Source organism: Euleptes europaea, chromosome 7 (genome assembly GCF_029931775.1).
Source record: "Euleptes europaea isolate rEulEur1 chromosome 7, rEulEur1.hap1, whole genome shotgun sequence".
Taxonomy (NCBI): domain Eukaryota; kingdom Metazoa; phylum Chordata; class Lepidosauria; order Squamata; family Sphaerodactylidae; genus Euleptes; species Euleptes europaea.
Window position 1 is genome coordinate 53416786 of NC_079318.1, and position 27515 is coordinate 53444300.

General features: G+C 41.3%; 1 protein-coding gene across 2 annotated transcripts; it reads right to left on the reverse strand.

Moving 5' to 3' along the window:
- Positions 1 to 2112: 2112 nt before the first annotated feature.
- Positions 2113 to 26952, reverse strand: RCOR3 (REST corepressor 3). Of its 2 annotated transcripts, XM_056852324.1 has the most exons (12): positions 26694 to 26952; positions 25749 to 25805; positions 20587 to 20664; positions 13920 to 13972; positions 12572 to 12733; positions 10283 to 10407; positions 8912 to 8990; positions 7704 to 7922; positions 6936 to 7013; positions 6215 to 6272; positions 3160 to 3398; positions 2113 to 2666 (listed from the first exon to the last, which is right to left on the reverse strand). In XM_056852324.1, the coding sequence occupies exons 1-12, from the start codon at positions 26848 to 26850 to the stop codon at positions 2322 to 2324; spliced, it is 1650 nt and encodes a 549-aa protein (XP_056708302.1). In that variant the 5' UTR covers positions 26851 to 26952; the 3' UTR covers positions 2113 to 2321. The 2 variants fall into 2 exon arrangements, with proteins under 2 accessions (XP_056708302.1, XP_056708303.1); XM_056852325.1 differs by lacking the exon at positions 3160 to 3398.
- Between the last annotated feature and the right edge of the window lie 563 nt (positions 26953 to 27515).

The following is a 27515-nucleotide window of genomic DNA, read 5'->3' on the forward strand; positions in this document are numbered from 1 at the left end:
ATAAAAAGGAGCTGTAAAGTTACATTTGTCAAAACCAATGTAAGAAATATTTTCTCTGCCCAACTTAAAGGGAGTGCAAACATTTTACATTTCATAAAGTGACAAAAAGAAAACCAAAATGAATAGATTGTTTTGTAGCAACAGTACAAAGTCAAGCTGAATTTTTTTTAATACGGCAAAAAAGAAACCCCTTTCAAATGAAAAATCATATAGTTTTATTTCTAATTTTTAAAAAAATATAAATGAATTTAGAAGAGAATCACAGTATAAGGGCCCTAAACATTTTAAACCATTACATGGTACATAAAAATAGACACAGATTCCTTGGAAACTTTAATTCTTTGATTAAGCAGCAAGCATATCACTCTTCCAGGCAAAAAACACTGCTTAACACAACCCCCTACCCAAAACAGGACGTGCAAGCTGTATGCACATAATCTGGAAAGCACACAATTTAAAAAAGGACAACATTTTGCTATGTACATGTTCAGTACTACAAATGCTAGATATTTCATTACTGTGTGGTAGCGTATGTAAAGCATTATTACTCTGCATACCTATCTCACTCAAAATGCACAAGTGCCCAGTTACGGCATTGATAGTCTAAACTGTCCATCTGCACGGCACCACCAGACCTCCGGTGTATTGAAGTTCTAGCAACAACAGACAAGACAAAAAAGTTAGCAAAAAGTACAAGAAAGTCACCGGGAAACCTGATCTAAATATTAAATACTGAAAATGCATCACTAGCAGTTTTGGTATTTATGCCCAAATGCATATACAGGGGCTTGATATTTGGAAGAACCTCAGATTGAGGGTTAAAGTTCCAATATCATGAAGTACCAAGAAGTCTGGAAATGGAAAAGCCTGTATTTAAAACCCAACAGTGTGGCTGGGAGTACAGATATAGTATGAAAAGAAACCTATGGACAGTTAAACGTAATATAAACAAAAGGAGAAAAATCTATTTAAATAAGTCTTAGAAAAACTGAGAAAGCAAAAGCTAATGAATTAATCCTTTTAACACCTTAATCAAGATTAATCTAAGGTGTTAATCTAAAAGGTTTGACACTTGAGCTGTAATATGCAGTATGTAAGAGGCTGGTACAACTTCGATGTGCAGGTATCACCCTAAACCTTAAACACCATTGCTTCAGTAAAAAGTGGGGAAAAATCAGGTGTGACAGTTAAGAAGAAATGCAAAACAGAAGACTTCAGTTGCTCAATATTTCTTGCCTAACAATATGAGAAATCAACACAGAGCTGCACTACTCTCTCCCAATTAATTAATAAAGCATGATTTGGTATCTGCTTTAATATCAAGTTAAAAGTTTAAAAAAATGCATTGGCAAGAAGTACAAAAAAATGGACTGGGGTAGTCTGAGATGGTAGCAGTGGTAGGAAAATACATTTTAAATGTCTTAATTGTTTTATATTGGCCCAGTACCTATGGATTTCAGGAGGGCACTCTTTGTTATCTTATTGCCAAAACTTAGACAACAGGATAAAATTTCAGGTAAAAGCAGTACTACAAAGATAATTTTAAAAAGAAGACAACTTTAGTAGCTTCTTGGTAACAGCAGCTGTTAGTGGTGTTTATTTTCGATTATTAATGAAAAGCAAAGATGCTGGCTCGTCCATTGCCTACCACAGAATTTGTACTAGCAAGTCATACTTCCAGTATCAGACGACCACACAGTTAAGTTTAACTTATTTTGTACCTTAGCTCTGCAAATCTGCAAGACAAAATTTCCAACAGGCACACTGTAAACTTTTTTCTGCAGAAAAGCATTTTCAAAGAAATCTAGAAAATACAAGTCTAAAAATGCGTGGTGGTTGTGTATCGGTCAGAATCTGAATGGTAGGCTTCTTATTAATGCTTGTGCTCCTAACATAGGAAAATGTAAAAAGGAATTCCCCAAATATATCAGGTTTACCACCAGCTTCACAACAGTAGTTGAAACTCCTACACTTGTCAGACGCTTTGTTTCCATGTACTAATGTGGTTTGAATACAAAGATTTTCATAAAATAAATAAGAGTAAAAACCAGTTGAAGTCCTAGTGCTTTAAACTTTCTCGCTTTTAAAGAAGTTAATCTGTGTAAGAAGACTGACTTCGTAGACATTGCCTCACTGTAACAATCTACTGTGCTGAAGTTTCACTTATACAGATGGCCATTCACATTATTTCTGCTGCTCACTATGTTGCGTAAGACTGCTTCAATACTGTGGAAGGCTCCCTTCCCTTCCTTCCCTATCTGAGAAAAATAGACACTGATACAATTTTTGTTCATTAGTTACCATAGTTCTGCCCTATTTCTTTAGTGCAGAGGGGACTGTGATTCTGTCTGGATTCCAATGAGCGACGGTGGCTGTGGGCCACCAGTGGAAGATAATGCTGGTCTTGGGTTTAGACGAGGAGGCATTGAATTAGCTGGGCGGATGAGTGGCGGGGGGGGCTGGTTCAAGGTTGGCCTTGGCTGAATAAACCGAGCCTGCTGCTGAAGTGGCGGAGGCTGACGATGGAGAGCTGGAGCAGCCGGCAGGGTTGGACGAAGTAACGGAGGAGGCTGGTTCAGAGTTGTTACAGGGGTTGCTGGTGTTGGAGTAGATGCCGGGGCAGGTGGAGAAGACCCTACGCATTGAGGGGTCTGTGGGATCTGGGCCTATAAATAAAGCGACACAGAGATATAAAAGCAGCCATTCTATTGTACATGCAGTTTAGGTTGCCACTGACTCCAGAATATGGGTAGCACAATTAGTTTATCCATTCTGGTAGCTATGGAACCTTGCTTTGAAAGCAACAATTTCTAAGCAATTTAATAGTGACAGAGACAAAATATTAAGGGGAAAAAGCCAAACAAAACAAAAGTTTAAAAATCCAGGATTAGGCAGCTATACATCTTTCCATATTCGCACAATCACAAAAAGGTTGGGAGGAGAGACAGGCAGCCTAGCTCTTAAATTGTTCTGCTAACAAAAGCCCCACTGAACTGAGTGGGGCCTGACCTGTAGATTGCTCTAAGTATCAGAATGTAATGGCCTTCACAAATGGTGGTTCAGCATTCCACTTCAAGCTAAACATCACATTTTACAACATGAAGTTTAACGCTACTCCTATACTCATGCTTATTTAAGATCTGGTACACAAAAACACACCTCATCTTCTTCATCAGTGCTCTTTCCTGATGGCACATTAGTATTTTTTGTGTCCTCCCCTAAAGCAGAAGCATCACCATTAGAAGCCAGGGTTCCTTGTTCTGCTTCCCACTCCTGCAAAACCTCCTCTAAGTTAAACCGACGCCTGTAGTTTACAAAGAAGTTCTTCACTTGACCAACAGTCTTGTTGCCAATTACATCAGCAATAGCTTGAAAATCTTTACCATACTTGCGGACACCTAAAAAAGGCAAAGTAAATACACCTATGAAGATTCAGGGTAATAAGCAAAGCCTGTATGATGTATATATGCAGAAAAGTCCCCTTCGGATGGCACAGACTAATTCAAAATTGGGATTATGTAATCTAATGCATAGTTAGTGACTGTTACTGGTTTGTGTTTCAATACCATGGTTATTAGTAGTTAATTGACTATGGCCCAAAGCAAGAGAACCATGTAACTAGTTTGATGAGCCCAACAGAGCCTTATTATATTGAACAGTGACCTTCCATGCAAAGAAGCCTTTGAACAATCTTTGAAACAGAGGTAACCATCAAATATGGCATGGAGTGTCAGTTGTTAAAAGAACAAGCGTCAAATATCCTATGGGGTGTACCCAACACTTGTTCCTAAAGTAGCAAACTGGATGCTGATTATATTCTTATCTAGTAACACTGACATGTATCCTGCCACTCATTCAGCCAAAGGTAAGATAAATGCCTCTATTGTTCCAGATGAAAGCTACATTGAGCAAACAATTCTAAGTAAAATAAATATTTCTATCAGTTCGCATGGGAATTAATTATTTCATGGAAGGATTAACTGAAAAATTAACATCTTTTACTACTAGTAGTACTACTAATAGCTCATACCCTGCCAGAAATTTTGTTAGTCTTTAAGGTGCTTCTGGACTCCTACTATTTTCTACTACTAGTAGTGTGTCTTTCTTGATTAGTCTAATGGCCTTCCTTTTACAAGGACTGAAACATCATGAACTGAGTCTATGGACTATGTTCATTGATTTTAAAAGACCAGTTTTTGTGACCGGCAACATCTACCAATTTTAGTATCTATAAGCAACTTCTCAACTAACAATTTACAGAACTGTCAAGGATTTGATACATTAGGTGGGTGGGAACCCAACCAATATACAAGAAAATGTGAATACAACTTCCAGGTATGATAGTTTGGGTAACAGTAACTTTTAAAGGTCTGAGCTAAATTAAAGGCAAATCAATGAAGCATGACAAAACTCTATTGTTGCAGAAGCCAGCTAGTTAATTGTTTAAATATTTCTATGCAGATTCTGAAAATCTATTTTCTTTGGCTTGTATCCAATCGACTGACAATGGAAGGTATGTGGATTTTCACCACAGTCTGCTCCTCATCCCTGCACTCCCTTTTGATCCCTAGAAAGAGTATTCGTGGGATCTTCAGACCCTTGCTGATATATCGCAGCAGAGGTTGTGGACGTGCAGAGTAAGGGGAAATTTCCCATCTTCTGTGAAAGGGGAAAGAACACAGGGAAAATTGAGAATTCCATGGAACACTGACTGCTTTAGTTGCTATATTCAGATCTGTCTGTCAGTAACTTGTTTTATTTGAAGTGCAACCAAAATATTGTTTCTGATCTCCAAATTTTCCATTCCGGTTTACATAGAAATGGATACTGTTTTCATTCATAAGAAATTACTGCACAAACCAGAAATATTAGAATAAAGGAGTTCCTATGGACATTTCTAAAGATCCATGTCTCACTTGTGCCTGGAAATAGCTGAAGTAGGAAGTTCATAATAACATTTAAATATCCGACAGACTTTTCCCGTCTATGTAGAAGCAAATCCTAACATTTATTAAAATATGCATATGCCATTTCCCCCATGAAATCATTTACAAGGTGTTCAATAGGGCTCACTCCCAGTGACATGTGTATACAAGTGTAGCTTGAACCAGATAATTTCCAAGTGACAGATCTGGATGGCTAGCTCATTTTCAATATAATGAGAGTATCTAAACTTACCTTTAAAGTGTTTTGTAAGATTCTTCCTCCCCGGACACCCCCAAGTAGGCCAACTGTGCACTCATTTTCAGGACTCCAAATTATTCTCTCCAAACACCAAGTTCTGAGTCGTGGCTTACTAATAATTTCTCAGCGGGCATTACATATACATGAAATTGCCTTACACTAGCCAGACCAAGATCTTTTTTGCAGTGAAGATGTACTACATTCTCTAACAGCCCCTAACTATTAAATGTAAAAAAAAAAAAAAAGGGTCCAAAGAAGGGTGCTCTAGTTCACACACAGGACTTATACACTGTGCCTTTTCATTTCACAAAGTACTATTTTGTTTTTAATTGGTACATCCAAACTTGTCTAAAAACAAAAGCTTACTTTAGATTTAGTCTGGGTATTCTGGCTGAATTATAGTAAATTTTCAAGGGCCAAAACTGCTGCTAGGCTTGAAGGTGTACTTGCTTACAATAGCTGGCCAAAATAACCTGTGGGCAGAGTGTGCACATCACAAAAGAGAGATAATGATACTAAGCAATTTCATATTTAAACTGGTTCCCTTTCAAAATTAACACTCCTATTTTCCTTATAACAGATAAGCAGGCCATGTCCCTGCTTCTTTGCAGATGTGAAAAAAACTCCTTTCAGGATCGAAGGAATTAACCTCACTAGAATAGCCTGTAAGATACAGGTTGCAATACTATGTGCTTACTTAGGAGTAAGCCCAACTGAATAAAGAGGGACTTACTTCTGAATAAACATGCACAAGCTTGTACTGCAAGTCTAGGAGGAGAAAAAATATGGCCTGGAACTGTGTAACAAATTATTTGGGATTGTTTTTCTTCTATACTTGCCAACTTAATTTTAAATAATTTCTGTGAGTAAGAGGACAATATCCTTTTCATCACATTTTAAAACTTTCACATCATTCACTGCCCATATATATTTAAAGGGAGGGAAACTACTTATTAATTAGAGGGACCTTTTCCAGGTTAGCCACAAAAAATTCAGTAAAGGAAATACAGAATTAATAATTCTAACATACCTTGTACTGCAAGAAGTTGTTCTTCTGTTGTCCAACGGGCATTAATTTTTTGATTGGACTATTAAAGAGAGAGAAATTACACAAGTCAAAGCAGCTACAGCACATTCAAAAAACATTAAGGACCTAAAAATAATCACAATCACCCCTCTTCACACAATAAACCACCATTTACAGTCACCCCAGATGACAAGGGCTCTATGGGAGTTCTCAGGGTCCAGTACATACAGTCCTTTTGTTTTCAAATACAGGAATACAGCCCTATATATACACATCTGAGGTTCAAGCTTGATGCATTCCAGTGCTGAGGCAAATAAGACAGCCCCTTTCTCATGTCCACTGGAAACCATGGAACTTCGGCCCACAGCTAGAGCCTGCAATCGGAAGCAGAATAATCTGGAGCAAATCCTTTCAAAACTCTGAAGCATCCCTCCACTGTAATGTTAGCATGTATGACACCAAAAAGTACTTCTGAGCTTCTCACACTACCTGGGTCATGTATGAAAGAATGTTTGCAAGAGAAACAACAACATCAGTCAAAAATGCTGTCTGTCCCACAAAGGTTTCTCATTAATCTAACAGGCCACTTAAACAAAAATTGATCTAAGTATCACATGTGAAAATACTCTCAGAATATGCTGAAATGGTGTAAGCCACAAGCTATTTGACCATCCACACAACAAATGCAGCACTGAACATTCATCTGCATTTCATAATGACTTACCTCAGGAGGTTTGAATTCTTCTATCCCACCTTCAATTTTCTGCTTAAGTGCACTGTTTACTTGCTTAGCATTCTGAACCTTATCCAACAAAGAACAAAATCAGGGATGGAAATTAGTTTGCACAAAATGTGGCATATACTTGTTGCTAAGTGACTAGAACAACTGGGGTCAGCTAGGCCCACTAAACATACAAAACTTCCTCTCATGAGATGAAACGTATTTTGAGAGTCAAACACTCTTATGTTTCCACATGCAGGCACAGTCATAGTTGGTGACTTGGTGGATTCTTAACAGACTTTCATTTTTTGGATCAGGAGCTGAAGATAGCATCTCATTCTGCTCATACATAGCTGAGACCCTGAGCTACGAGCTACTGCCCAGACTGGTAAAGATGTTCTAGAAACCAGTCATCTCACAGTTCATGAAGGGCCAGGGAAACAGGATCTCCTTCAACTCTTGCTTTGCCATGTGTTTAGCACAACTGTGCCATCTTGACCAACCTACAGTGTTAACAGTCAATAAAGATGTGAAACATGGCCTAAATGGGAAAATACATGGTAGAGTGACTTTGTATGTCAGAGAGGGCATTTTCCAAGGACACAGATCATAGATAGGGTTACGTCTATAAGTGGTAAATGTAATGTAATCTAAAATCTCACTTCAGTGGGAATTTCTTTATTAAACAGCATTAATTGCCCAAACACTCAAAATGATGAAAGGGATTCAAATTAAAAAATAAATAAATAAGAAAGGCACGCTGCAAATTACCTGTCGCTTCAATGAGATCAGCTCCATGTCCAGCTGCCTAAGAAGTGTATTGGCTGCATTGGGGCTACAAGAAACCGCTACGACATCTTCTTGAGTTAGGTACATGCCTTTAGGAGGACGGCATTTGGAACGCTGAGAGTGGTGACGATGCTGTAAACTCTGATATTCTCTTCTACCCAATCCTATTTTGCTGGACTGAACAGGCTGTTCATTATTTCCCTTTAATATTCAAAAAGTTAAAACAAAATACCACACATACTTTAATCATTTTCCTTTTTCCAGCAAAAGATGCTGGCTGACTCAATTGACTTGCATCAACAAAGCATCACTTTAAATCCCACAGCATTAGGCCATGTGTGCAGCTTAAATTAATGTTTTTCCTAACACAATCTTATGGATATTTAGTAAGAAGTGGTGCTAAACTTCTAGTCTGTAGTAAGGATTGCAGCCTAAATTATCTCTGATTTTAAGGACTTCCAAGTTTCCTCTTACTATTTAGCTACTCTCATATCACAGGGAGACAAAGTAGCACAGGGCTAGGAAGTCAAGTCACCATCAGCCAATGTGCCCCTAAAACTACATATGCACAGAAAGATTACATATGCCCCTAGGCACAGAAAGACTACATATTGAAACATAGCCAATATTCTACACTTGTACAAACCCTGGCAGCCAATTAAGGTGAAAGAATGTCATTCACTTTGGGGAAACTACATAGCAGCAGTAGGTCACCCTACAGTGGTCACTCAGAATGGCCTGATGGTTTATGGCCATGATAGTTACTTAAGCTACTCTAAAGTGCTCTATAGACCACATTCATCCTTTCATGGCCTACCATCCACAGATGCTTCTTATGGTGACTGAACGGCCATCCCTGCAATGCCTTTGGACTCCAGTGAGACATCTCCAGGCACAGGGCACAACTGTCACTGTCCCTTGTCCAAGTGTGCTCTTGTGCTTCCTGTTCCACGAGGAAAAATAAAACAGTGGCTTAGGTTTCTCCCTAATTTTGTGGGCAATTCTAAAATGTCCAACTCAATTACTGCCAGCCAAAGCAACTGAGTGGTAGGAAAGTTCCAATAGCTCATTAGCAAATGCGAAAAGTTAAATGGTTCCACACCAGTAATGTTTCCACAAATGTTTCCACACCAGTAATTTGGTATTGACCTGTACCAAGCTGCACAACTGTGATTATAGAGCTTTATTACCTCTTTTTTAGTTTCTTTTTTTGGATCATAATCACTATCATTCCCATCCATTGGGTGAGTTTCTTCCACATCATCGTCACTGAGGATAGAAATACATTTGTGAACTTCCTTCCTGGAGTCTCTTTCTATGTTCTGTTTTATATACAAAAGTGGTTTTTGCAGATATTTGTATTTTACATATGTAAAAGTCACTATTAGATGTCTACATAATGAGGTTATAGCAATGGGTTTAATAAATAGAAATACTCATCCAAACTGGCATTTGTTTATTAAACATACATCCAACAGGCTTTCAAATCCCACACTGAAGCAGCCACACTATTGTAAACCATTTAGTGCGCTCACATATTTTCCTCTGTTGACTATATCAGGATATTTTACTGCTTTACAGAATGTTGTAGTTAAAGTGTCTGTACTCACGTTTTATCAAACACAGCCACCAGGCCCTTTAGGTGGCTAACTAGCCCGTTTCTATTGTCCCACTCCATGGAAAGTTCTACACTCTACAGTCTTTTATGCAAGCATAGAACAAGAGAAAGAGTGGCTAATGGCGGCGGGGAAGATCATGGCAGACTCTGTGCCATCTCCTTGTTCTATACAAATCAATATACCATTTCTACCTGACAAAAAGATGCAGTCAAAAATTCTATTGGGGTAGGGGAACACTTGCCTACTACTTGGAAACCAGAGGGCATGGGGAAGGAAAGCAGGACTTTTCTCACTATTTTTTCTTGACCGCAGCCATACTACAAAAATCAGCTCAAACCAGCACTAGGAATGTGATATGGATATACTTGCAGCCATTGCCTAGTTGAACCCAAGTTCAAAAAAAAACACAGAAGTATAGAAATAGTGTAAAGTACAGGTGTGGGTAATTTTATATCATAGTCACACAGAGCTATGTTTCCCTGGGTATGTGTATAAGGTTATTTTACTTAACTCAAAAAGTTATCTAAACACATGTTTACATAGAAGTGCTTTCTGTGTGTAAAACTGCTTCAGTCACTAAATCCGATGCAAATCTCAAGGTATTTTTTCCCCTTTGCAGAAGTTCAAAAACTTTACTCGTTAGTTTTCAACAGTAGAAGAGGTTCATGTGGTGATGTCGATTTTTCAGACTTCCCTGCTACTTCCTTTTTCTTGTCTTTTGTACACAAATTTGACTACAACTACACTTCTGTAATTCCAGTATAACTTTCATGCAGTCAACTAGATTTATTATTTTTGCATGAATCACCTGACGCACAATAACAGAAAAACAGAAACATAAAACATACCTTGCATAATTAAAAAAACAGAAACAATTCCATTTCTCTTCTCTCTCAGTCCATATGAAAAAGTAGATTAAAAAAAAACTGTTGCACTACTTACCTGTCACCTTGATTATTTCTGTTTGCTAGCTTCCTAGCCTGGCGATCCATTAAACTTGTCCTAGAACGTGTTTTCTTCCAGGAGTAGTAATATTTTACAAGGCTTGCAATAGTCTTATCTGGAAGCTAAAAATGGGCCAAGATAACAGGTAGACACCATGTCTTAATTCTCTAGCATTTTCGCCACATTAAAACCCAACGGTCTCCCAGTGTGTTTTAAATTTATAAAGCAAAATTGACTGAATATAAATAGGTAGTCAAGCATGAATAACGTTTACACTATCAAAAACAACCATTTCATTTGTTGTAGTAGTATTTTATCATGATCAGACATACAGACGAAGTACCATCAAGAAACATCCTCTACCACCCCTCCCAAAAGAGGGAAAAGAGCAGTTCATGGATGCCAAATGCAATTTTGCTGAATTTTTAAAAGTCCAATTTGTACAAATTTTGACCAATGTTACTTGGGGATATCTGCTCCCAACCAGGCAGAATTAAAATGTTCCTATATTGCTTAATAAGAACGATTTCATATAGTAGCTACAATTTATGAAACATTTTGTTGACAATAAAAATGATGCAAATACAGCCTTAATATTAAAAACAGCTTTACAAGTAGAAAGGCTCAAAACTTGCTGCTCTGAAATCAAACTCTGCCATACTCATTATCGTCAGAAGTATTATGAGGGAGCTGACACTTACCCAAGAGTTCTCCTGTTTATAAAACTATCATTTTTTTTATTTGGGGGGGAGGGGGGAGGGAATCTACACAGTACGTACTGCATTCCTTAACCCCATCCTGACCCTTACTAAATAAAACATATGGCTCTACATATACAACTTGGTTCATGTATTTCTTCATCCACCATTAGTACAGATGGTTTTGCCTTGCCGGAAAGATACACACTTACCTAGCAGTAAGCCCCATTGAATACAATGGCATTTACATCCAAATAAATATGTGCAGGATCAGGCTGGGTAGAAGGGAGTAAAGGCAGATGGAAAGACAGAGGATTGATGTTTGTATTTCTGGTGGAAAACTGGGTTTTTGGCCGCTGCTATACCTAGCCAGAGGTATTCTAATGTATGAAGTGAGCAAGTTAGTTAAGTGAGCATGCAGTCTGATGCACTGGCACTGTAAAATGCCTTTCTTTGCATTTTATAGGCGAAGCAAGCAGCCGTGCCAGTGCCACAAAAGAGGCAAATAGAGACATTATTCTTCACTTAAATATACCCAAATCAGGGTGGGGGGGTCTATCTACTGGCCTCCCGGGCCGATTCCCTGCTAGCTTCAGAGGTGTCTCCCACTCAGTGTTAACACCTTTGCTTCCAGCACAAAATAAACAGCCGTCAACTCAGCTTGGTTCCTGCTACTGAGGGCCACTAGTGATCATACCTTGGGTAATTCCTCCTTCTCCAAGGTGTTCTTTAAAAGCTTGGGGGTGGAGAGCAGCAGGATAGAAAGCCCAAAGATTACCAGAGGCGGCTGGGGGGGGTGAGAGGAGGAGGAGGAAGGTCCTAGCTCACCATGTCTCCTTCTTAGCCACTACACTGGTTGGGGCTAGGCAGCCAAAGCTGAAGATGTAGCCACTGGCCCCAGTGTTTTAACTAAGGGTCGGCATGAGGCTGCACAAAGGAAAGAAAAGGGTTCGACCTGATCTTGTTTGGCTGGGCCTGTTTTTTGGGATGGAGAGCCAAACATATGACATCCCCCTACCCCCTGGAGGTGTCACAGTAATGCAAGGAAGTAAAAACACATCATCCATAAGAGTGGTACCATTAGGTCTCAACCTGGGAACTCCCCTCCGTCCAGTCTACTGCCATCCAACACACTCACTGAAAGGCAGGAAGGAGGAAGAAAGCCAGGGTCCTGGCACCTGTCCTCAGTGGCTGAGGAACACTCCAGGATAGCAGAGGAGAAGATGAGGCAGACACACTACAGCCCAGAGGCTTCTTTCCTCATTCCATTACCATACTGGGTAGGCTGGGAGGCAACTCCTCTTCTGTACTGGAAGTGTTTGATGCACCAGGAGTAAAAAACCAAACAGCTTCCTGGTCTCGGTCAGCTCTGTTCAGAGCCAGGGCACAGTGGAGAAGCCAGTGATCAATTTGAGAAACTCAACGGATGTTATCACCCCAGCCCCAGATGATGGGACCTCTACAAAAAGCTTTGCGCAGAACTGTTTTGGCAGGAGAACATTTTGAAGCTTCTACAAATCCTGCAACAAAGAAGTCAATACTGATAGATCACTGTTACTTCGCCTCAGCAACCCAAACATTAGCTTACCATTTGTTGGATTCTGTGAAAGCTTTTCCCGTGGAAACTGAAAGCTTGTTCAAACAGGACTTTGTCTTCAACTGTCCACTCATCAGGAAAAGGAGTAAAATTCGGGAGATCTGCAAGGGACTTCTCAATGTTGTGTTTATGCCAGAACAACATGCCAAGTGCCTTAAATAAAAAAGGAGTCTTTAGTTATCAGGATATGCTCATTTCATAAAGTTTTGTTTTCTTGATGCTCCACAGTAATAGCAGTTTTAACCCGTCTCTGGAGGGATATGGAATAATCTTTTAAGCTATCCTTCCATTGTGCCTGTAGATTACATTTCAAAATTCAGTATCTCACAATATGATCACTGTAGGTATTAGGAGCAAAAAATATTTAAGCAATGCTATTCAAGTTTTCAATAGGTCTTGTGCAAAACTGGAGTATGAAAGTGAGTATACTGAGCATCAGAGTGTCAGCTTCATCACTGATTCAAGATGTGCAACAGCAATTCAGTTCCTGACTCTCACAAATAAAGCAGATAATCTAGATAGTTATGAGTCCAGTTTCAGGCCTGGGTTTGGAATTATTCATCATCCTAGGGAACAATCAACACAGAGTCAGAAAGGAACAATGCAACCTTGTTGATTCTCCTTGGTCTCTCAGCAGCTATCAATAGGATCCTTCCAGATCCCCATCTAGACTGGAATTTACAGGCATTGTTCTGTAGTGATTTTGCTCCTAGTCAGCAGGTAGATTTCCCACTCTGCAACTGACTCAGAAGAAGAAGAGTTGGTTTTTATATGCCGACTTTCTCTTCCACTTAAGGAAGAATCGAACCGGCTTATAATCTCCTTCCCTTCCTCTCCCCACAACAGGTAGGTAGGTGGGGCTGAGAGAGCTCTAAGAGAACTGTGACTAGCCCAAGGTCACCCAGCAAACTTCATTCATGTGGAGGAGTGGGGAAACCAACCCACTCCACCAGATTAGAGACCACCGCTCATGTGGAGGACTGGGGAATCAAACCCAGTTCTCCAGATTACAGTCCACTGCTCCTAACCACCGCTCTTAACCACTACACCACGCTGGCTCTGAATCTAGCAACACAACACATATATCACCTGTGCTGACATAACTACCCTGGTTCCCATACGTACACACCATCCTGTCCAGAGCACATTATAGCTTAGAGTTAAAACTACTGTGATTTACTTTTCACTGAATTTAGAAAGACATCATACAATGATGTCTTTTTTCCACTATGTATTTTTTTACAGTTTTGTGTATATTGTATACCACTTTGGACAGAAATTGTAGCATATACATTTTTAAGATAAACAATATTATACCAATTATATTCATTAAACTTACCTGTTCCACGTTGTAGCCATGTTTTTCCTTTGCTATTGCAATATATTCATCCACTACAACAAAGCAATGAAAGAATTATTTTTCCCAGACAGGAACAGTTTAGGATAACTGATATTCAACATCAGATGAAACTTTTAGCATCTTTCTAAAATTCCTCCTCTTCATTGCCTCTAACTTATAGATGCATCCACTGAAACATAGTCTGTACCCATCTGAATAACAGTTACTATTTCCTAACTGGGAAGTGTTTCAGAGAATCTCTAACTCTGCCCCACCCCCGCCCAGCTGTTGAACCAGTCTACAATATACACACAATTAACAGTGTCATCCAAAGGAGAGTTACACTCTTCTAACCACACTGACTTTTATGGGCTTAGAATGGTATAACTCTGTTTAGGATGGTATTATAAGTTACCTAAATTCATCTGAAGCAGCCTAACCATATACAGAATTTAGTCCAAATCCTTTTAATAAAAGAAACAGGGCTAATAATTTATTTATTTTCATAACCTGCTTCTCTCCCAATTGTTCAGGCAAAGTCAAATCTGATACTGGGGGTGCCTCGTATAGTCTTTTCCCTGCACCACTTCCAGTGTGATGGAAGAAGAACAGAGATCTAATACAACAATGGAGATAATTAAGACTAGCAGGACCACACACAGAGTATGATGAAGCCATGAAACAAGCACCAAACGGAAGGGATGGTAACTGGCTCAGAAGGATGTGAAGGAAAATAGAGAGGCACTATTTATGAGAAGGATGCATTTAATTTGTAATTTGGAGTAAGCAACAGGAAGATGAAATCAGTGCCAACTCTGGTACTGATCAAAGAGACAAAAAATTAAGCCTAACAGAATACTTTCTGACCCATCCAATACATTGGGACACATCTAAGATGTGTGATCACGCAAACATCGCATTGGTTTTAACATGCCGCTCACCTGAAATTGTAATTGAGTGAGTCCCACACAGCCACAGAAACCAACCAACCCACCTGCTCCTATTTGCAATTCCTCTACTGCAACAAATCTTTATTTCATAAAGAAGCATGCACAAAGGAAAGACTGGTGGACAGGAGGCACTGTACTTTCCAAAATCATCTGTGCCTTGGAATAAATCTGCCAACTTCTCATTGCAAGGAGTTGCAACTTGAGAAAGCAAACCATACATTTCTCATGCTTGTTTCTAATGCACACAAGTGCCACAAGATATGATTCTTGATTCCTGGCATTTGGCTTTTTGAATTTAATAAAATATTTACTACTCACCAACTCCTCTCTACCACTTGGGTTCTCAAATCGACATTACAATTAAGAAAACTCTCCTTCAACTGAGCTGTGGGTGGTAAGGAAAGAACTTGGAGAAGAAGCTATATATAGTGGCACAAAAAAGCACATGATGACTCCAACTGGTATTTGAGCTTCAGCTAGCAGCAGCAGGAGAATATTCTCCAGATACTGTAGGAGGAGGGTTAACCCCTGTGTAACTATACATGGGGTTTACAAATCCGTGCCATGATAGCATTTGCACTTAGCAGTAATTATAGTATGCAGCAACAGCATTTGACGTTTGCAGCTCCCCAACCCATTTTATAACTGATTCAGAATGGCTTTGCTCTTAAGAGCACTGGCATCTCTATCAGATTAGAACACGGGTGGATAGAGGTACAAGCAATAATAATATTATACCAGTTTACAGTTTAGCTGAGGGTGGAGCCCTAGCTCCAAGGGGGAGTCTACAGAAAATGCTGTCTAACCCAATCCAGACTACAAATCAAGACATAGGAAGGGACCAGTAGGGTATCTGAAGAAAGTTACGTGAACCAAGCATGGGACAGGTAAAGTATGCGACAGGCATGTGGGCTCTCTCTGTCATTAAGCACACATAATCAAAATGCAAAAATAAGGCAGACATTCAATCTGGCACTTTATGCAAGACAGAGGTTCTCTGGGTTAGTAAGCAGAAAGGCAGACCAGGGACTTCAGATCTCTGGGTTAGTAGAAAGGCAGACCTGATCTGATCTGGATAACCCAGCCTAGCCCGATCACATCAGATCTCTGAAGCTAAGCAGGGTTGGCCCTGGTTAGTATTTGGATAAGAGACCACCAAGACCAGGGTTGTGACGCAGAGGCAGGGAATAGCATGAGATTGCTGTGACAACGGCAAAAAAAAAAAAAAAAAAAAAAAGAGGTAGACCAGGGGCTTCAGATCTCTTCCTGCCTTGGATGTTGAAAAAGGCAGGCTCACAACTTGAAAAGCCAGGCTCACAACTTGGAAGTGTTATCCAACACAGCAATCCCCTTAGAAAGCCATGTGGCTGTGGTGGTTTACAGTGCTTTTGCCCAGCTTCAGCTGTGTCTGTTCCTGCATTCGTCAGACCTAGCCACCATGATCCATGCCTTCATTACATCTAGACCAGACTACAGCAAAGCACTCGGGGCTACATTTGAAGAGTGTTTGGAGGCTGAAGCTAGTGCAGGTGCTGTGGCTAGACTGCTGGTCAGGGCCAGCTTTCAGGAGCATGTGACCCCAATATTACAGAAATTCCACTACCTACCAATCCACTCCTGAGCCCAATTAAAAATGCTGGTTTTGACCTTTAAAACCCCACATGGCTTGGTACAGGGGTATCTGAAGGATGTCTTCTCCCATATGTTCCTGCCCAGAAATTAAGATTACAGGAAGAGGCCTGCCTGACTGTTCCATCAATCAAGGAAGCTTGTTTGACAGGTACATGAGAGAGGTCCTTTTCCATGGCAGCCCCACGATTATGGAACAATCTCCTCAGGGAGATGCACCTGGCCCCCTCACTTTCAATCTTTATGAGGCAGTTGAAGACAGTTTTATGTAGGGCTGCATTTGGTTAAGTTTACTAGCAGTCCTGAATTGTGCTTTTAAAACTTTGGTTTGTTCTTTATTTATTTTACCTATGTTGTAAGCCACTTTGAGCTCTATAAGGAAGAAAGGCATTTTATAAATGTTTAAAATAAACAAACAAATTCCACACAGAACCACCAGTACCTTTTCACTTCCAGATATAAACATAATTGCACACAAAGATAGTCCTAACTGAAATGTTCTGGTCCCTGGTACATGCCATAGAAGCAGCGTACTGTTGGGAATACAGTAACTAAAATCTCTTCACTCTAGTTTTTCTAAAAAATGTTTTACATGGGGGAAATAGTAAAATGTTGTCATTTCGTGGCTGGTGTAAGTTAAAAAACTGAATGGATATTAGAATATGGCCATTTGAAGAAATCTTTTCCCACATTATATATGGTTTTAAATGATGCTTTCAGTGATATTTAGTTCAATGCAAATCGAGAGCTACTGCTGATTGGCTTATTGGTTCATTATTACATAGTCATCATCCAAAGTTGCCTTGGACACTTTTTTAGAGAGGTGATATACAAATGTCTGAAACAAGAAAACACACAAGACTTGCATTTACAGGAGTGTGTTTGTTGCACTGCGGCATCTGATCTCATTTAGATTCTTGTTGTATTACAGAATCTGTATCCAAATGAAATGATGTAGGGGATACAACTTTCTCTCATTAGCTTCCCCCCCCCACTTTCTCTCACTAGCTTTTTCCCCCCTTTGTAACACTTGTTAACCTCATTAGCTAGTAGCTTTTGGTACATCTGTTTCTGCATGCCACCCTTCACTTAATTTTTTTCCAATTTGTGAGCGCCCTTACATTAGAACACAAAAAATTACTATAATGAACTCATTCAAGAATTTATGCTGACTTCAGATTGGAAACAATACCAATGGTCCAACCCAATTTTGAGAGTGATGGCAAAATATACCGGAACTGAGACCTCAAAGGGTTAGGGCAGGCTGTAAATGCTTTAAATTGGGCTCCCAAATGAATTACTGAAAACAAACCCCACACAATTCATGCTTACATATTTATATAATATTTTAGGCTTCTAACATTTTCATATCATGGCTCCTCTGTCCTGCCAGCCTTTGCTTTGAGCAAAGTTAACTCTTACTGAAGCCAAAGAGTGCATCCATACAAAGTCCCTCTCTCTTTTCTACCCGCATTGACTCTTCTTGGCCTCGGTAAGAGCTACACTTTGCTCAGGTTAGGGGCTGGTAGGGTGGAAGAGCCCTGAGGTCAGGATATGTTAATTAGCTCCACTGCAGCTCTACATTCTTCTCCTGGGTTCTAAAGAGATAGTGCTCTCTTCTCTGCCATTGCTACTTATGCCAGCATAAACACCATGAGCCCCTGATCTGGAAAATGAATTAATCCCCTTGTTAAATGCAGGAATCTACTTATTACCCTGCCAGGCAGGATGATACACTAGTAAAAGCTGGCGATATCCTGAAAATGTAAGATATATACATTTCTTCATTTAAAAACATAAAGCACTGGAACACAGTTAAAAATTAAGCACTCAAAATATTAACAGCATTAACACTTCAGTTTCAAAATGGGAAAAGTACTTTAGAAAATTTTAGGAATATCTAGCCTGCAAATGTTTTAGTGGCAACTTATCTAATTTGGGAAAGCATTAATTGTAGGAATACAAAAGGAATTATATTTGTAAATTCAAAATTAATAAACACATTACAAAACTGCTACACAAAAGTTAATACCGTTTAAAAATTATTACGAAACCTGTGTGTAGATTACAGTGCGTGATTGTGAACATCTGAACATTTCCACTTGCATACCACGGGTGTGCAATCAGACACTGACCACCCAATACACTGTGTGATACATGTGATACAGCATCAGATCAACAGAATCAGATATCGTGAAAGACTTTCCCAGTATTTCCGGATTCTGATATTTTTCTTCCAGTACATAATGGAAATATTAGGTCAGGAAGCCTTTTGTCATTCACAGCTGGTCCACAGCCCACCATTATTTTCAATGGGGGTAGGCAGTAATTGTCCCACTATTTCCAGAACAATTTTCTAGAACAATACACTTGCTATTTAACAAAAATAATGATAATGCCCTTACTGTCTTTTTGATATGGAATTAAAATAATAATTCTGCAAGTGCACCCCCTAGTGTACAAACGTGCGACAAGATAGATTTTCTGGGAAAAAATATGAACTGGAAAATTTTCCAGAAAAAAATTCAGTGTACTGAATAAAGCGTCCTCTAATTTAGCATGTTTATTTTGATTTATATTTAGTATACAACATTTTAAAAGTACCCCATATTCATGTAATATCCCAAAGGCAACAAATACTCAAACTGAAGTATCTGATTTGAAAAAAAAAAATCTATCAAATGTATATTTGTAATAAGTTTAAATGTAGTGTCATGTACCTCTCTTACACTGTTTACATTCAAGGAAAAAACCCCAAAGGCCCTGAAAACTGCTGGCATGCTAATTTTAGCATACCCAAGGAATGGTGCATGATATGCCTTGGATGTGGATGTCCACTCATGTATTTCAACAACATTTACAGCGTAATCCTAAGGGGGGGGGGAGTAGTAGAGGTGCATCTGGGGACTGCGCAACTGGGCCACCTCGTGATCGGTTTCCTGACAGGCACAGCAAGTCGAACATTTTATTTTACTAAAAACCCTGTGAAACTACTCCATACAGTTCCATGGGGCTTCAACTACCATTTGGCAGGCGCAAGTTTGTGCTGGTAAAAGGGGGTATTCCGGGGGTGAAAGGGCTTAGTGAGCTGACTTGAGTCAGCCCCACCCCCAGGAATAGCTATTTTGGTGCTGGCATGAGCCCTTGCACTAGGAAACTGCTGCTGTTGTGGCTGTGCCAGCGCCCATGTGTGGTGCTGCCACAGGGCTCCCCAGCACCATTGTAAGTGGCCCTGCACCGGCGTTAGTGCCAGTTTAGCTGGTGCAAGCGGCACTAACGCTGCCGCAGGGGTCACGCCTCCTCCTAAAACTATTTGCTCCCCACCTCGAGGATTGCTCTGTTAATGCTCCTCCATGGAGGTCACTGACAGTGTAATCCTAAACACAGGTACACTTTTCTAAGCCCACTGACTTTAACAGACTTGGATGAGCGTAACTCCATCTACGATTGCACTATGAAGCACCTTAGTTTCTGCCACTCTCTGCAGTATCACCTGCACTGCTTGTTAGTTCCACATCAGATCGGTGATTACAATATCACTTCCACTACGTAATAGGAGACATATAAATACCAATTTTAGCTCTGGTTTTGATTTGACCTTAACAGCCAATAAGGCAACTCGTAACTTGATTTTTCATTTGGATTATTACATGTATGTGTGATTTTAACCTCAAGCCCCATAAAACACACATGTAATCACTCTCACACTTCCTAGGTATAACAACCTGAAAAACATTATTTACAACTTTGAATCTGCCAAGCATGCCTAACACTGAATTGGTAATGAATCCATCCATTTTTATTAAAAAATACTCTTTAGAAATTGAAACATTTCCAGGGAAAAATAAAGCATTGGAACATTTTCCAGAGAGTTTTCCACCAACATCTTTGCATGAATGGCTGGCCAGGGTTTTGCAGAACATTTATACTATATCTTCTCAGAGCACAAAGCCTGCATACAGAAACATCTTATCGTATTCATATGGGTTCACATTAACTTTTACTAGAAAACACTTTCTGTGTAGCAATTTTGTAACATGTGAAGTTACAATCATAAATAACAATACCGCTTCATGCACATAACTTACACTTGGCATCTGGAATACTATGATATGGAGACCACACAAGCATCCCTCCATTGTCCTTATCTGTATATTTTGTAGCTCCTAGAAGAAAAAAGTTGTTCAATGTCATTAGAGTGGGAACCAGCAAGGACTTGTAGGAGGCATCTCATTTCTCCTCCCTATTTCCTTTTTTCCTTTCCTGAAAGCCCAAATAGCCTCTCCCCTTTTCCTGCTTTCGTCTCCCCTTCCCACCCAAAAGCCAACCTACATTTATCCGCCTCTTTGGCTTCAGGTTTCCCTCCACCTCACAACAGCCTCTACCTAGGAAAACTGTGGCCCAGTTGCATGGTAGGAAACCCTCAAGGACTTGTGGGGTGGTGCCTCACTTTCCCCTGTATCCCTCTCCCCACACTATTTCCTCTTTTCCTCCTCCTGGCAATCCCAATATCCTCTCCGTTCCCTGCTTCATTCTTGCCTTCTCAACCATTCACCAACCTACCTTTTATCTGCCTCCCTTCTTCAGCTATATTTATTATTTATTTCCTTCATTTATACCCCCCTTTCTCCACAGTGGGGACCAAAGCAGATCAAATTGTTCTCATCTCCTCCTTTTTCTCTCTCACAACAACCCTGTAAGATGGGTTAGGTTGAATGTATATGACTGGCCCCAAATCACCCAGTGAGTTTCCACAGGAATATGGGGATTTGAATCTGGGTCTCCCAGACCCTACTCTGAAGCTCTAACTCCTACACCACATTGGCTTTCATAGGGTGACTGCTGTTGAAGAGTACCAAACAGCCAGGCCTAAGTGAGTCACTCAAGTCAGGTGGTATCAAGTCATCCAGTGGTTGCTGTTAGGCCTGGTCCCAGTAAGTCTTCCCTCAAAGGTCAAAACAGCCCTGGAAAGGACCTTGCCCCCTCCCCCTGTCTTTTATGCACAGAAACCAAGCTTTGGGATGATGTGGTTGCCTAGCAACAGCCACGGAGGGAATCAGCTGTTAAAGCTACAAGCTTTCTTTTATTATTTTGGGTTTAAAAAAAAACCCATGAATTTTTTTTAGATTTCAGACTTTTCTGCAAACCTAGGATGTTGTTCAGGTTTGTAGAAAGATCTGTCTTTCCTGTTCACAGCTCCTTTCACTGGATTTAAGTATCCTCAGATTTAGCTAACTTCACTATTAGAATATACAAGTGGGGACCCACAAGAAATTTGCAGAGAGGGTGTATCCCTTCCCCCCAGTTTCCTTCCCGCTTCCCACTTTTGTAATAATTTTCACCTTCACCCTTTTTCTCACCACCTCTTCCACTGTCAATCCTCCTTCCCTCTCTCTTTCTTCTGTCTTTCTCTGACAATCTCCCTTTTTCTCTCCCTCTCTTATCTGTCAACCTATCCCCCATCTCTTGTGCTCCCACCCCTTCTCCATCAATGTACCCCTCTCCTTCTCGGTCAGCCTACCCCCTCTCCCTTCTGCCCACCCACCCTTTCTCCATCAATCTCCCCCTCTTCTTCTCTGTCAACTTTATCTCTTTTTTTCAGGCTCATAACATTTTATTTGTTCATTTCTTGCATTTGAAGTACTCCTCGATGACATCTTTGGCCTGAGATTCTTTGCCATAGTCTTTTACAACCACACAAGTGCAGCCCATAACTTTGCAGGGTTTTCCTTCTCTCTTGATTTTGCAGAGACCTACCCACTCACACAGTTTCTTGTTGTCATCAACCTTTATCAGACTGATTTGGTGTTCAGCACAAAGTGCTTCAACAAGCTTGACATACATGGGCTCATCACAGTTGGATGCAAGAACACAAAGGTGGGCTTGGCGTTTGTCTAAGGCTTTGGCAGCTTCGCAAATTCCATGGGCTAAACCATCATGGATAAGTGTATTTGTACCACATAATTAGTTCGAAAGGATTTCAAACTTTTCAAGCAGATCTGTGACACTCCTGCTTCACAGAGGAGCAACAGCAAATGGCACATGGCTGTTAAAGGGACAGAACTTTTGTTCAATGCCCATTCTGCCCAGATGACAACTGGGCTTTCCTGAGAGACTCCAATCCCTCATTCATGAACACCAGCAGAAAGGGTAATACTTCAACTGTAAAAGAAGCCATAACTCAACAAGTACAGGAGAAACTGAGCCTGAGTATGTATCTCCCTGGCATGATTCAGAAGACTATAAGTTCAACCATCAGGATTGGACCAGGCTTGAAGCCCCTCTAAGCAAAAGGTTATCAACATAAGGAAGAATTGGATGGCTCAATGAAAATGCTGCGACTGCCCAGGCATCTTTGATCCCAGGTGAAAAATGATGCTGGGATTAAAAAGTGGGTCTATACATGTGGACCTATCAGTATTGCTTGCCTAATACCCAAGAGTCCTGAAGATCCGAGATGAGTGGTAATACCATGGCATTGTTCGGTATACTCTGCTCCTTCCGTAGGGATTAGCATGTACTAGAAATACATGCTGCCTCTATTTGCCCTGACCAGGATGGTTCAGGCCAGCCCAATCTTGTCAGATTTTAGAAGCTAAGCAGGGTTAGTACTTAGATGGGAGACCACCAAGGGAGTCCAGGGTTGTCATGCAGAGGAAGGCAATGGCAAACCACCTCTGTTCATCTCTTGCCTTAAAAACCCTATGGGATCATCATAAGTTGGTTGTGACTTGACAGCACTTTACATACACTATTTCACAATGGCCAATGATCAAGCATTAAATAACTATCCCCATCATTCTTATTTTAAGCCCTGGTTTACATAAATCTGGAATGGTAAGATCCCTATGTGGCATTCTACAGAGCATTAGAGCAACATAGGGCTGCCAGGTCTCCCAGAGTAGTGGAATACTACTTGCCATCCTTTGCTACCCACCACCGTCCCTCTCCCCCTGCCTCCACTCAGGGAAAATTGAAAGAGGGGATCACCAGCAACACAGTGCAGTCACTTCTGGCACAACCTGGACACGACAACACACCACAGGGGAGATGCTCTAGCATTCCGCCACAAACTCTATGGTTTGGGGCACACAACACAAAGTCACCCCTATGTGATAACATCATTTCCAGGTAGCACTGTGTCACCAGTGATGTCATGATGTCATCAGAGAGGGCCCCCTCCTGCAGGCAAGTCTTTTACCATTTGACAGCCTTGGGATGGCAACGCTAGAGCAACCTGAAGTCCATGCACAAGTACTATTTGTTTATCTGTTTTTATACATGGCTATGGTCTAATTATCAAATGCAGAGCGCTGCTCTGGTTGCAGTAACACAAACCGGTGTGCCACCACAACTGGATCCTTAGTCTGTACAATCCTGTGTCTGAAGTATATCTGTTCTCCTTAAGGTGCTCTGTTTAACTGCATGAATGACAGTACATTTTTCTGAAGAACAAAATGGCTCATATTTCAGCACTAAAAGCTATCCAACACTTTTTTTGCATATACTAGCCAAATCTATTTTCAAACAGTAGTCATTTGTATATTGCCCACAACGTCAGGGTCAGTTCAGTTTTAAGGGTCAGTTCAGTTTTATTTTTAACATAAGGCACTAAGAGATTATTTTTTCCTTTTGGTCATGGTTCACCGTGTCCTGGAAAGCTCTGAAAATATTGGTTGATCTATAATCTATCAATGGGTGTCAAAGTATTTTTTTGAACCCTGGAAGTGTTCAGAAGTTAATCAGGGTTCTAGATGGGCAGTGGCCTGAAGCACAGGTTGTGTGTTATTTATCTTGTCCCCGTGCAACCGTGGGGAAATGTTGGAAGCATTCTGGTTTGTCCTCTCCATTTGTGCAGAGTCACATCTAGACCCAACAGATATAGTGTCCTGTGGAAACCTGGATCTCAGGGAAGAGGACCAGCTGTTCCTCAGCAGACAAATAAATATTTCCTTAAGATGGGAAGCTTGGAGCCTATAGTCTGTATACTTATGTGGCTTTTGAAAGATAAGTCACCAAGTCAAAATAGTCACCTCATGGTGATTTTATTCTGCAACAACTATATTTTAAACAGTGGAACTTTCCATTGTTATATTTGTATTTACCTACAGTCAAGTTAATATTACTTCACCATTTAATAGCTTCACAAGCTAATTATTTTCAGTGTATTTTCCATTTCTGTATGGATAATTTCCCTTAATCACAAGCAAATTTCCTTACCAACAAAGAGAAAGGAAAACCCAACATTCTTATAGCCAGTCTAATAATTTCTGATAATCTATGCACATGATCTTAAATATCGTCAATCAAGGTGAAAACCACAACACTATTACCTTGTATGATGTGCAACAGAACAAACCTAGAATTAAAAGGATTTTTCGTTGTACAGGCTGATCCTTATGTTCTTGTAAAAACCACATATTTATGATCAACAGAGGATTGCAGTATGAATGAAATCACTTCCAACAACAAAAACAGACTACTGCTGCCTTAAAACCCATGTTATTAAAATGTGATAACCCCTTAAAGAGAAGTTTCTCTTCAAGCTAAAAAAACATACTTCAAGATAAGAAATCATAATGTCGACAAAATCCATGCTGAAAGAAGCTCCAACTTGTGGAGAGCCAGAATGGCATCACTATGGTAGCAACAATCAACTGACAGCTCTCAGAACAAGAGAGCCAACAGTGCTTCCTTGTGGCCACAGTAATAAATGAAAAGATGTTCAGAAAATAATGCTCTGCTGTGAATTTGCAAATCAAGATTGACAAATAAGTATTAAGGAGCGCAACTCTGTACACTAGCCATATACTTAGTATAAGCATTATCTACCAGAACTTAAGTCTCAAATTCTAATGTAAGAAAAAAAATTAAGATTTTATATAAATTGTCAGTGTAGGCAGTATAAAATGATAAAATATCCTCCACACTCTACTACAGATACAGCACAAGTAAGTTTTTAAAAATCTTTACAGCATCCCCATTTCTTCCCCATGTATCTGAGGCCTTTTCCCATCAGCCTTCAGAGAGCAACAACTGATTATGCAGAGCTTCAGTGACCACAAATAAGAAGCACAAAGCCTTAAGGGCGAAAAAAGAGAGAAAATCCCACACCTTTAACCTTCACAAATGCAAGTCACACACGGTCTCAACTAAATGCAAGCTCATTCACCATCTTGGCATGCAATAACCCATTTTTTAAAACAGCAACAAGACATGAGGTTATTATTATAATAATCAAGCTATTTACCAGGATCAAAGTCAGGGATGCGAGCTTGATAGTCTGCTCCGACCCTCATTCCTACATCTGCAATGGAAGAAAAAAGAAATGCATCTCTTAGAGGGGCGGTGGGGAGAAGACGCCTCTCTCTTCAGTGATGGAAGTGTGATCTTTAAACAATATAACTGTGTAGATTCAGGGATCTAGGTCGAATCATCACAATAAATCCAACACAAGACCACCAATGTAAAAACTGCATGCGAAGCTGGCTATTTTCATAGTCTCAAACCATCACCCCTTGAACAAGTGTGAAGAGAAAGAGAGAAAAGATGACCCCCTCCCGCCCCACACACACCGGAAAAAGAAAACCCTACTTCCTCTTCACAGATTTAGGTAGGCAATAATTTCCAAAGAGTGACACATTATTTTAAAGGAAATTAAAACGGGCAGGAGGAGGAATCCACACGGCTTCTACATAAACACTCCCTTTGCTTTATTGTGCTGATGTTGCACTGTGTTGCACGGGTGAACTCAGGGACGTGCCTCTAACACAGAGACAGACATAAAACAGTCAAGGTCCACAACGCCGCACGTAGCTGGACCTGCACGCACAGGTAACAATTTGCAAAGCTTTCCTGTGCGTACTACAAACACTCACACCCTAGAACGCAAATGCAATGTCTCGCCTGGGCTGCGGTTGCATGACACACGTGCCCATTGTGAAAACGCACACCCCCTTCCCTGGGGACGGCCGGCCGGCCATGCACACAGCCGCTCTCGCGCACGCGCCCTCTCACAGGCGCACACTTATACACACACACATTCACACTTCCCCCTCCCAGTCTCTCTCTCGCGCGCCACACTTTTTGCACGCGCACACATAACACGCGCCCCCGTGCAGTCGCAGCCAGCCAGCGCGCAGTGGCGAGGCCCAGGGCGACCCTGTCGTCGGCAAGACGAGAGAAAAGCTCGCACCGTGCTCGTCATTGCTGTCGCCGCCGCCGCCGCCGCCTTCCGCCTCAGAAAAATGCCCGTTGGAACCGGGGCTGCCGCCGTTCTTCGTGCCGTTGGGGGCCGCCCTACTCTTGCCGCTCCCCAGGAGCTCGGCTCCCTTCTCCATCATGCCCGGCATGGCGGCAGGCCGGGCGAGGGGGGCGGCGGGCGGCGGCAGCGGCTGCCGAACGGGGGGGGAAAGTTAATACGGAGCCGCCATGTTGGTGCCCCTTTCCCCCGCCCCCCCTCTCCCTCCGCGGCTCAGGCCGCCGCGGCGCCGGCGCCTCCTCCCTTCTCCCCCCACCCCCTTTTTCTGCTCCCCTCCTCCGCCCACGGGTCGGGGATCCCTCCGCGGCGGCCCAGCCGGATCTAGTCTCGCGCGTTGGACGGCGCAGAGCGGAGCGGGGCGGGCGGGCGTGTGGGCGCGACTCTCGCCTGCGCCGCGCCTCGTCTGGCTTAGGCCGGCCGTCGCTTGCTGGCGAGAGAGAGCGCGCCGGGATGGCCGCGGGTCGAAGGGGGACTATTGCACCGCTGGCGGCGGCGGAAGGATGACTGAGGGTTTGACGCAAAGTCTGATTGCTCTTGGGCCCGAGGCTTCTTTTCACTGAGTCAGGCTACTTTTTTTGGGGGGGTGGGTGGGAAGAAGAAAGGGAGCCGCAGCCCCCTCATAGAAAGGGAGCCGCAGCCCCCTCATAGGGGTGTTAACGCGGAAGTCGGTTCTGCTGCAGGGCTGTCTTCGTCTAAGATGACAGCTGTATTTCTGTGGGGTGAGGGGAAGGCGCCGTTTCCATGGGAAAGAGGTTA